At 36.2% G+C, this 12,218-nt stretch overlaps 2 protein-coding genes across 2 annotated transcripts; one reads left to right on the plus strand and one right to left on the minus strand.

Annotated features, from left to right (window-relative positions):
• Positions 1-200: 200 nt before the first annotated feature.
• Positions 201-3,276, plus strand: LOC113315056 (reactive Intermediate Deaminase A, chloroplastic-like). Its single transcript, XM_026563366.1, has 6 exons — positions 201-481; positions 1,125-1,240; positions 1,367-1,411; positions 2,293-2,366; positions 2,438-2,487; positions 2,958-3,276. The coding sequence occupies exons 1-6, from the start codon at positions 298-300 to the stop codon at positions 3,050-3,052; spliced, it is 564 nt and encodes a 187-aa protein (XP_026419151.1). The 5' UTR covers positions 201-297; the 3' UTR covers positions 3,053-3,276.
• Positions 3,277-8,722: 5,446 nt separating this feature from the next.
• Positions 8,723-10,257, minus strand: LOC113315655. The gene is made up of 5 exons (XM_026563917.1): positions 10,203-10,257; positions 9,764-10,109; positions 9,572-9,668; positions 8,996-9,492; positions 8,723-8,861 (listed from the first exon to the last, which is right to left on the minus strand). The coding sequence occupies exons 1-5, from the start codon at positions 10,255-10,257 to the stop codon at positions 8,723-8,725; spliced, it is 1,134 nt and encodes a 377-aa protein (XP_026419702.1).
• Between the last annotated feature and the right edge of the window lie 1,961 nt (positions 10,258-12,218).

Below are 12,218 nucleotides of genomic sequence, written 5' to 3' on the forward strand. Positions count from 1 at the left end.
TAAAAAATAAAGGAATAACCCTCAATTACTATTTTGCGATCTTTTTTGGGGCCCCTAATTATTTTCCATGGCCCCAATTTAGCCTTGCTAACAAATCTTAAATTTTTTATTTCAGTTGGTAAATCTAACACGTGTTTATACATTACGGGCAGGGACAGATGATAGTGGGCTAAATGGGAAGAGTATCCGGAGCCAGTGTTTAAAACTTAAAAAGTGAAGGGAGGAGATATCGAGACTGAAAGAGCATTTTAGAGAGAAGGTTCAACTCTAAGAAGAACAGTAGAAACACAGTCTGTAATGGCCTGGTCTGTTGCAAAATCCTTCTCTGCACCAGCAATTGACTTTAGAGCAATACGATCTAAGGCTCCTCTTGCTGCTAGTTTTGGTTGTGCATCATTTGCAAGCTCAAACTTATGGAGTTGTTCGTCAAAAACTAGGTCAAAAACCTTTGCTTCGTTAAGTGCTTCTTTAACTGATACCAGTAAGTGGTTTGAACTCAGATTAAGATTCAACATGTCGGGTTAGGTTAATTGCTATTTAGAGTATTAACTTGACATGTGCATGCGGGTATCAATTTTCCCAATCTTTACTGAACTTAGTTACTTGCACACAAAGTGTTTGTGTTATGTTCTAAACAAATTCAAGATATTTTAGGTAACCAGCTAAAAGATAGGCTCGTTTCCATTTTTAGGAAAGTCATTAACCCTAGTGTGAGAGTTTCCATATGTCAAGAGTTGGTGATGATAGGGCTGCCACACTTAAATCAAGATATTCCACCCGTTGGTTTGTGATATTCAACAATTTCATCTCCGATCTTTCAAGAAACAAATTGTGTTTCTTTTGTTCAGCCCTTTTGTTAGCAGAAGAAACAAGAATTTCCTGTTATAGAAAACCTCATTCTTTTCTCAAATCTACTGATTTGTGTATTCCTATATTTCGGAACTGCACTCAATTTTGTAACTCTTAGTCCACAGTTTTGTCTATACTTCTTATCTTAAACACCGAAACTTAATGGGTATGTTCAAACTGGGTCTTACCTACCACCATAAGGATTACTATTCGTCTGTTCTGTAAATACCGAAAATTGATTAGGTAATTGTATTTCTTTCTGATTTGTTTTTCAGGTAAGAAGGAAGCAGTTCAAACAGAGAAGGCACCAGCGGCATTGGGACCATATTCTCAAGCTATCAAAGCTAATAATCTTCTTTTTGTATCTGGTTGTTTGGGTCTTATTCCTGAGGTTTGTTATGGCATCCTTGCTTTTGACTGTCTCTGCATCTTGAAAACCTAAAACTTTTTTGTTTAGTTGTTTACTTTGATAAGTTACTATTACCTATTAATTTTTACTTGTATACTTTTATTGTAGACTGGAAAATTCATTTCAGATGGGGTAGAGGAGCAAACAGAACAGGTATATGTGTCAACCAACTCAACGCTAATAGTTTCATAGTAATAGATTTCAGTAGATAATTAGCGAATTTCACTTGTAAAAGAAAGAAGGGCACATGATACTAATCAACAATTCACTTAGTTGTTTACATGAATTCAGAATAGAAGAACTGTTGGTAGAGATGTTGATTAGATCATTGGTTTGTTAAACGTTCTTAACTAATAGTTGGGTTGCACTATTTTTACTTTTCGGAAATTACTGTGTTGTTTATCAGAACTCACTGGCTGTTTCTACGAGGTGTTTTTTCCCCCAGGTGTCCGAGGTTAAGTTTGCGTGGCAGATTCCGTGTCTATATTTACCCAATACATCCAAATGAAAGAAAGAAAAGTTCTTATTCGTTAGTGTAGAATACCTTTCTGTTGAATCTTAAACGTGGAAAATTGGGTACCCTTATATTCACCCTGGTTTCGACTTATGCAATATGTTGCAAAAAGTTGGCTTCAAAACTTGGTCCCTCGTTCATCCTCTGCAACTAAATGACTTCTCTGACTTCATCTCTTAATTAGTTAACCAAACTTTAGCAGTCGTCATAAACTTTAGTACTTGCTCTTGAAATATCTTCTCTAATACACTTTCACAAATTACTGCTTGGTATTTCACTGCTGAACTGTTAAAACTCTTCTGTAGGTCAGACAGTTAATGGAATTGATAGCAACACTATGAGTTTTGAAAGAAGAAATCATATATTTTATCCCTAACTAGTAATAATAAGAACGATGTTATTCAAATATGTCTGCAAGTATAATAGAGGTGAATGGAGTTAATCGAGCTCAGCAGCTCTTGTGTGCTGATAATTTCCAGATACAAGCAGATCAATTGACAGATTCATGTATTTCTAACAGGTGCTCAAGAATATGGGAGAAATATTAAAAGCTAGTGGCGCAAGCTATTCATCAGTTGTTAAGACCACAATCATGTAAGTTTGTTCTATTCTGCTGCTTGTATATGAAACTGATGGACTAATTGTGATGCATGTTTCTTTTTCAGGTTGGCTGACTTGAAGGACTTCAAGAAAGTGAACGATGTGTATGCAAAATGTGAGTTCTACTGATGTCAATTCTCATCTTCTTTTAGCATATATATATAAAGGTGAAAATCCCGAGAGGTATTGGAGAGAGAACATCTGCAGGTTTTGGAGCAGACCAGTTCCTCTGATTCACATTATATGAACTAAAAGCATAAAATTACTGCCTAGGTCACATAATCGCATAACAGGTCCTGCAGTTAAGAATCAGGAGACCACACTGACCTTATTTTTTTCGAAGTTGCAATTGAGGTTCTGCATGCTTTAGTATCCCTTGAATAGAATTGATAAGAACATTAACTGAAATAAATTGGTCCTCTTAAGAGTTGTTTGTTCTGATTCTTAATGTGTATGCTTGTAAAAGCATTGAAGTACTAGAAATTGGAGATCGAAACCCAAGAACCAACTATTCATGTTCCACACGAACACCATAGCATTACTTATTTGACCTAAATGAATGACTCATTCTATTGTATGTGCCAGATTTTCCTGCGCCAGCACCTGCTCGTTCAACATACCAGGTTGCAGCTCTACCTTTGGATGCTAAGGTGGAGATCGAGTGCATTGCTGCACTCTGATTTTAGCTTTCATCAACCATCAAAATAAGGCTTCAATGAGTAGTCAGTCATGATCTTATAATCAAATGTATCCAAGACCATTGAGTTTTTTGTTTTGACTGACCTCAACCTCCGACAGCGTATCATGAGCTTGGTCTTTTGGTTTGTGTTTGTACTGTCTCTGGGACAGAATTTGATTAATGAGATTAATAGAGTCAAATTAAACTCTCTCTTTATCTGATTAAGCTCTTTTTGGTATGAAACTCCTAAAGTCTTCCAAGTTACGAACATGAAACTCGGAACACCTTCCATTCCTTTCACTGTATGACATGTCTATCTTTTGGTTTGTATTTGTTTGGACCGTCTCTCGGATAGCATGCTCATTCAAGTGAGGATGACCGAGAATAGTTGTGATTTTATAAAGAGCTTAATTAGCAGAATGGCGCCCCTCGAGCTGATTCTGCTGTATTCATCACATACTCCATTATCCCTAGCCTAGCTCTGAGAATAATTAAGAATAAAAACAGACACTACTTAACTCAACCAGGGAGGTTGGTTTGGTTAGGTTAAGGTTAGGGTTTCATTATAAAATAGAAATGAGCTCAAATTAAGATTCTCAGAACTTACCAAGGAGGCGGAAAACTTACTGGCGTCACGAATTGAGGTCAAATTAAGGGGTGCTGCCCTGGCTCGTGAGATCAGGGCGGCGTTCCAAGTTCATCGTGCCGCTTGATGCTTTGGAGGTCTAGTTTGTTGCTTTTGCTAGTAGATATATATATATATACTAGGCATCACCCTGGCGTACGGCCCGGGCTCAATCTTTTTTCGATTTTTTGTTGTTGTTGTTTGGGGCGAGTCTATTGTTTTCTGGTCGTGTCAAATTAGTCGGGGCCTACAGCCCCGACCGTGGTCCCCTATGGAAATTCTAGTATTTTGTTGGTCGTGTCAAATTAGTCGGGGCCTATAGCCCCGGCCATGATCCCCTACGCAAATTCCAGTATTTTGTTGGTCGTGTCAAATTAGTCGGGACCTATGGCCCCGACCGTATCCCCCTAGGCAAATTCCTTTATTTTGTTGGTCTGTGCAAATTAGTCGGAACCTGCAGCCCCGACCGTATTCCCCTACACAAATTTCGGTATTTTGTTGGTCGGGACAAATTAGTCCGGGGCTTGCATCCCGTCCATAGTCCCCTACGCAAGTTACGGCATATATATATATATATATATATATATATAATAATCTCATATTTGGTATTTGGTAGTATTAGAAGTGGCAGTCGGTTTTTATCATAGTAGGTCCTCTTTCTCAATAACACAATGAGGCACATGGAGTATGTTTAACGCAAATAAGGGATTAATTTAAAAGAAGTGATAAATAAATAATAGCTCACATTGATGCTCATCCGATAATAATGGTGGGGGCTTTTTCTTACTTGTTCTGGCCAGGATCAAAATTTTCAATTATACAAACTCTTCGTAAACTCCTACCCTGTAGTGACCATATCCTCGTTTATTTATAGACGATTTTCCCATCTAATCTTAATCTTTTGGAAAGTTAATAGCAATTGTATAAGATGATAGCAACCTATGGTGTAGAGATATAGAGAGAACCATTAGTGGGACCGCATGTGGTAAAAAAATCACATTCTCTTTACTACGTCAACGGTCTTACTTTCCGGAATGAGTAGCTTGATTTTCCTTACTTGTTTTATTACAATGACCAGCTTAGATTAGGAAATTAGGTTAACCATGTTTAGGGTTAGTAGCTAGGTCATGTTTACTTTCTGTCTGGCTCATTAGCGGATGGTTATTATTGGATAGCAGAAGGCGAGGGAGAAGACTTTAGTTGAAAAGAAACAATTCTTCTTCTGAGATGCAGAAACAAATAATTGGAGATGATGACGAATTTAATGGAGTGATGTATATTAATATCATGAGCTGGTACCGATTAAGGAAACCAAAACAACAACAGTTCGAAATCAGGAAACTCAAGGGATGTGAGTTTGTTTTACATATAATCGAAACATGGCCATATCAGGAAACTCAACGGATCGGATAGACGTTTATATAGAACATATAACGAACCGATCCGTGCCGTGGGATGACGAAATCGATGGTCGGATTTGTAAGGCTACACACACTACTTCTTTTTATAATATATATATATATATATATATCAATTCTTATTTATATAAAGGAGGAGGATGTTTTTGGTGACGTGGCGGCTCCATATTCCTCCTCATCGCTACTGAAAAATTAAGATGCCACGTCAGATACGACTCTTTGCAAACATCCCCTCCTTATTATGTTTGGCGAGAGTTGGTATTTGAAAAGACACAAAAGTTCAGTCGGGTACGTTTGAAGAGAGTTGGTATTTGAAAAGGCACAACAGTTCAGTTCGATACACTATTGGCAAGAAAAGTGAATGCTCTTATCGTTCGAAACGTTGCAACTTCAAATGAACGGGTATATGGGATCCTATTATAAATTCTTTAGCCATCCAATTTGATCAATTTGAATTCGTTTTTTTGAGTCTTTTCAAACTCAAAATTCAAGGGAGACTTGAAGGTTGTTTAACAAAAAATAAGAGCCGCGACAGTTTGATGAATTGCGGAAACCAGAAGTTCTCCAAACTCTTGATAGTTGTGTTTCGTAGCCGTTTTTCCGATGCATTGGAAGAACGAGTTCCCTTTGTTCCCTTTCTGTTGCAGGTGCCGTACATAAAAGCAAATAAATATGAACGAAAAATGCTTAAAGAAACACAGAGCCATGAAACATGTTATTTTTTTTATGGGTGAAATATTTAATATTATGAACTATGAAGAAAAAACTGTTAGGGGTAGTAGTTGATCATCACTTCTAACATTCATTTCCAGGTTTTGCTTAATGTTTTTTTTTGTTTTGATTATCCAATAATGAATTGCTAATAAGGTATTTCTTTTCTTTATTTCTATTTGCAGAGGCAGTATGATGTAAACACTGACTACTTTCAATGAAGAATTACAGTGCTGATTAATTCATAAATTCAGAAAAGTTAATCATATGAAGATTATCCATGCAGGTCCAATTGTACATGTTGATGGATTGGTACAAAACACTATAAACACAAATGTGTGTCTGACGTATGACTACAATTGGAAGAAGAAACAAATCAATAGATAGATAAAGAAAAAGTATAGGTGACCGACCATGAATCTTCATGACAAAATGTATACTGACATCTACAAAAAAGACAAAGATACCAACGAATAGCCAAAAAAAAATATATGTGAATCACCAGAAGCATAAACCCCCTTCCTAAATGAGAGAGGGAAAATATCTTCATTGATTTCCAGCATTGAGAGTATGTGGGAGAGATGATTTAGGCAAATCAATAAATGCAACTGACTACGCCTTGACAAATTAAACTTACCGAAGGATGAAATGTGACAGAACTGAAGAGTGGGCATCATGCCTACTTGCTTCTGAATTAAACGGAAGAAATTTTAGCATATCACGCTAGAATCGGTGGAATGAATTACTGACTCATCAATAGTTTTGTTAAACTTCCCTTTCTTCTTAGAAATGGTACCAAAAGAAACTGAATTGGGGGTTTCAGTTTTATAATCGATGATGCGGAAAGAGCAATTTTATTTTATTTTTAATCTAAAGACTTAAAGGCCTAGACAAATAAAGCTCTCACGTCGAATGGTGAGGGAAACCCTCACTTCCTAATGGCCGAAATAAGCCTTTTTTGAGTTTTGTGAAACGAAAATTTTGGTGAGGACATTTGGTAACATATGATTGGCTCAAAAATTAGGGGAAAAGGAAAAAAAGGAAATCAAATTATATTTGGAACTCAAGCAGTGAAAAAAAAAAGGAAACCAAAATTAGGTGAAAAGATAATAAAAAGAAAAAGGGGAAATTAATAAAATGCCCATGAGGGGAAATCTAATTAAGAAAATGTCCACGTTTTTTTGAAAATTAAAACAATGCCCATGAGTTGACCTTTTCCATCCTGTTTTTTCAAAAAAAAAACGGCTAACGGACATTACATGATATGTGGCACTAAATCTTCTATGTCAAATGACATTGTAACCCCTAAATCAGCTGGATCGGCCCGCGCTGGAACTCTGAGTTAGCACGAATTCGACTCATGAGTGACAACACGTTATCTACACGTGTGAACTTCAGTAACGGTCGGTTGACATGTGTCACTATCTTGTAGTAAACAATGAATGACCCAGATTTAATCCCCCTTTGTAACAGTCATATTCTCTTTCAGCCTGTATAAAAACCAATGATCAGACTCAAGTTCACCCAAATCATCAAAAAGAAACCAACTACACACATAGTCATGAGCAAAAGTCTGATACATTCTCCTAGTAGTAGTAGAAACAACAACATCAAGGCTAGTGAAGAGAACCAACCAAATCTATGTTTAATCTGTGATGTAGGAAGCCATGAATCAAAGGTTTGTCCTTGGATGTATTCTAGGTGTAAACACATACCTTGTAATGGCATAAGGCAATTACTCAGATCAAAGACAACTGAAACAGAAGGTGAAATGTTTTTCAAGTGCTCAAATCCTACCTGCACATACTTTGAATGGTTTTCTTTAGCCATTGATGCAGTCAGATGTGCTGATATCAAGCTGCCATTTAAGATTTGTTGTTGTGCTTGTGGAGAAGCTGGTCACTCCTACAACAAATGTCCACTGCACAATCTACAATGCTTCAAAGATCACTGCAAATCAGAAATGAAACTGAAATTATGTAAGAATAATCACAACTTCAACATAGCTTATCTTACCTGCACAGATTCCGAAGCTTTCAGATGGGTTTCTGATCACATGGTCATTGCTGCAAGGGAAAGTGTTATGCATTCAAGTATTCATGTCGAAGAAATATGTAAGGAAGTTAACAAAAAGCTTACAATGTAATCTGCAGTACTTTAAACTAATAAACTTGATTAATATTAAAAAGTACTTCAAATCCATATTGTTTTGTCATCCATAAACAAGTTCAGACACCTAAAAGCAGTTGAAACAAAAGACAACCACTGCAAGAAAGGATCACAGATCCAACAAAAAAGCAAAACAGACACACACATTACTTCTTCTTTGCATTTTTCTTTCCCTGCTTTCCCTTATCCTGTGTAACAGTAGCAATATTCTGAGCCACATTTCCAATACCAGCAAAAGCTTGACTGAAACTTTGTGTGTTACTAGGCCCTGCAGATGCATATCTTTGAGTGTTTGGTACTGGAGGTGGCTTTCCATGTGAGGATGTTCTTGCAGAGGACTCACCATCATATGATGCTTTACCTTTCTTCTTTGCTTTGCCCCTTGCAGTGCTAGTTTCAGCTCCATCTGTGTTTGTGAAAGTGAAGTTTGTAGCATCACACTCAGTTCTTGGCCTATATCCAGTTTGATTCTTACCAACATCACCACCTTTACAAGTTCTCTTGTTGTGACCTTCTGTAGATCCATACTGAGTACACTTCCTTTTCTTCTTCTCAGTTTGAGGTTCATCATAACTTCTTCTCCTCTTTGAATGAGGTCTGCCAGACTTTCTTTGGCTGGGAGGGTGTAGTATCTCGTTTTCCATTGGGGGATGCAACAAGAAACAAAGAAAAGAAAAGTTCAAAGAAGAAAGAAGAGATGAGATGAGAACTGATGAAACCCTAAAGTGCTTTTAAATAGAAAATAAAGTTAAAGTTTAAAGTAAATGCACAACAACCCATAAAGTATAGAATAGTACCTCTGGATAGTCATAAATGTCTTCCAATGGAAAAAATTTGGAGCACATGTGGTCCTATAATAATCCACTGAATAGTAAGGAGAGCAATACCTGTCAAAACAAATGTAAATAATGTTTGTTAGAATCTTCCCTTTAATGTTTGCTGGTACATTAATGCACAAATAAAAGAGAAATAAAAAATGTAAATGCCACAATAAATGCTAAGATGAAGACATAATACATACTCATCCCAATTTGGTGAGATTGTCTTCAATGAAGACACAACATGTTGACAGCGGAATCCCCTAAACTGCCACTGCAAACAAGTGCAATTCTTCTCTATAAGATTCACTGTGAATATTTTTCTGGTGGACCTGTTGGTGACCAAATAAACCTCCCCAACCACACTAGCCTGAACATGAAATTTTTCACTAATGGCAAGCATTTTTTTGATAAGGTCCTTAGCTTTAGGAACCAAATCTCCAGATTTCCACTTTGTACATTGTTCCCTTCTCTTTGTAAACATTTTCATCACCAACTCACCATACAACATGCCAAGAATAACTATAGGTTTATCTCTCAGTTCAGTAGCCATTGAATTAAAAGATTCAGAAAAATTGTTATTGAGATGCTCACAACAACTAATGGGATCAAAAAAAGCCCTAGCCCAATTCTGGTGACCTTGTTTCATAAAATACTCTGCAGCTTTAGCATTTTCTTGGTACATAGCAGTCATGTGTTCCTACATTACCCATTTGTAAATTAGTATGTATTTACATTACTCTAGAAATGTAATACAAGCAAATTTAAAAGAAACAAACCTCAAAATGCTTTATCTTGTAGGCTTTGGCAGCATTCCACATTGAGCTGTGCAATGTGGGGGACTTATAAGTTTTCTTGAAATTCTTGTAATTGTGCCTGCAACATAATTCACACACAGACAAAACGTAAAATTAATCATTGTAAATAAAGAAGTTATTATACAACAACAAATTTAAAAATAAGATAATTACCTCCAACAATATCTATGGGGCATACCAGGAAACACCTCTGCAACTGCTTCCAACAAACCTTTCTGCTGATCTGATATGAAAGTGACTTTTCCTGAATGATGAGCTAAGATTCCTGGTGCCAAATCTTTGAGGAATATTAACCAGTTTTCTTTGGTTTCACTTCTAGCCACTCCAATACCTAGAGGCACTAATCTATTCTCACCATCAAGTGTTGTTGCAGCCATTAAGACACCACCCCACTTGCCAGTAAGATGGCATGCATCAAACCCTACAACACTTCTGCAAGACTCGTGAAAGGCTTTCATTGGTGCAGCAAATGATATTGTCATAGTCTCAAACTTGAAATCTGCATATGCAGGTTTCAACATCAGTTCTTTCATAAAAAAAAGTACCAATACAAAATAAAGAAGAATACAAATCTGAAATTAAAAGAACCTACATTTTCTTCCATATGTAAACTTGGCAACAGATCCTGGGTTAGTTTTGGCCACCATTGAACAGAACTTAGGTACATCAGCATAACTTTCTTCATAATCTCCAAAAAATTCCTCTAGAACCAGATTCCTAGCTTTCCATGCACAAATATAAGGAATGTTGATGTTGTGAGTACCTGCAAAGTTTTCTTGAATATTCTTGGGATTTGGTATGAAATCCCCAGAACTTTCTTTCAAACTTTCAAGTACAACATCTTTTACAGTTTCTGGATCAGCACTCATATTCCTACCTTTTTTATCCCCAACACATGTGTGTTCCAAGTTAACACTTCTAACAACAAAAGTTGACTCATTTTTTACTTTACTAGCATAAACAAACAATTTACAGTCATATTCATCCTTAAACCTACACAGAGCCCTAACTTGCATAGAACAACTTTTTTTACATTTGAACTGCCAATTATGAATGACACAAAACTTTTTAAGATGCTTTTTAAAATGTTGCTTGTTATGAAAAGCATACTTTACCAACATCTTACTAGGGTCCACTGGTGGTATTACATCTTCTTCAGGGAATAGATTTGGATCATCTTCCTCAGCAATGTTGTTGATATCTGGTTGGTATTTGTTGTACCAATCAGGTTTGCCACTAACTTTATTAATCACTACTTTAAGGCCACCATCATCTTTATCTTCATCTTCAAGACCACTACCATCTTCATCTGCAAAGTAAAAACCTTAGAGTTATTATACTTACATAAATTAACATTTATTACTACTACTATTCAAGATTTACCACTTTTCATACCTTCGCTGCTACTTGATTCCTCATTGTGCGCTAGGACTTTATATGTCTTTAAATAATCAGTATAATCCTTCTCATCATCTTCATCACTATCAAATATTAGAGGGGCATCTGGATCTTCAACTGGGTTACACTCATCTAATGCAGTGTTCTCTAGTTGTACATTTTCCTCATCTTCAGATTGATTCTCATTATTGTACACAGTGCTTCCTTGTGTTACATTAAACCAGTAATCATGGTTAAAGCTCTTTTGGCTCAGTTGATCAATCTTCTCTTGGCATGGTTGACTGCTACCCTGTGTTTTATTAGTTCCAACTCTACTGGCTTGACTCAAACATGACATACTCTGCACTTCATTCAATAAATCCACAAAACATAATTTCCTAGATGCTCCTCCTTGTTGATCAAAGTTCTGCACTTCAGAAGCTGTTTTATTTAACCTTTGGGATATTCTAGGCGGCTTAGTCGTTTCCTTTGAAACAGGCTTCTTATTTGTCTTCCAAGTCTTCTTTGGTGTCTCATCATTTGTTATCACTGGAAGCTCCATTGCAGCATTCAAGAAGTCATCATCTCCAAATTCAGAATTGGTTATAGACAGTTGAAGATGTATAAAATCAGCTTCATCAGATACAGAAGTGTCCCAGAACTTTAAGAAGTCATCATTTGTTAACAAAGATTCAGGGGAACATGGATCATCAGGTGTGTAATACAAGTGAACTATTTCTTCTTTTTCCAGACCCAACCTAACATGCACCATTTTCTCAAACTTCTTCAAATCTATTTCTTCTTTGTCTATGTGAGGGAAATCCACTCTCAACTTACTCATGTGAACATACACACTAATGTTCCTGTATGGATAATAAACATATCCCCTGCAACAGAACACCAATTACCACAAAATTAGTAATTGAAATTTCAATTACTACACAAACTATTTGAATTGCAATTTCAAATTGAAACCCTAATCCCTTACAAAAATCAACAAATTAAAACACTGAAACCCTAATTAAATCATATACCCAAATCAAAATCAAACCCTAATTACATATAAAATGGACAAAATATTTAAAAATCAAAATCAGATATTTGTTTTTTCTTGTTGGGATTACTGATTTTGTTTTTAAACAAAAAAACAAAAGAAAAAACCCATTAAATATCAATCTTCACAGCACCCATGATAGATTTGATTCAATTTTCAAACAAAACCAAAGAAATC

The sequence above is a fragment of the Papaver somniferum genome, chromosome 10, assembly GCF_003573695.1.
Source record: "Papaver somniferum cultivar HN1 chromosome 10, ASM357369v1, whole genome shotgun sequence".
Lineage (NCBI taxonomy): Eukaryota > Viridiplantae > Streptophyta > Magnoliopsida > Ranunculales > Papaveraceae > Papaver > Papaver somniferum.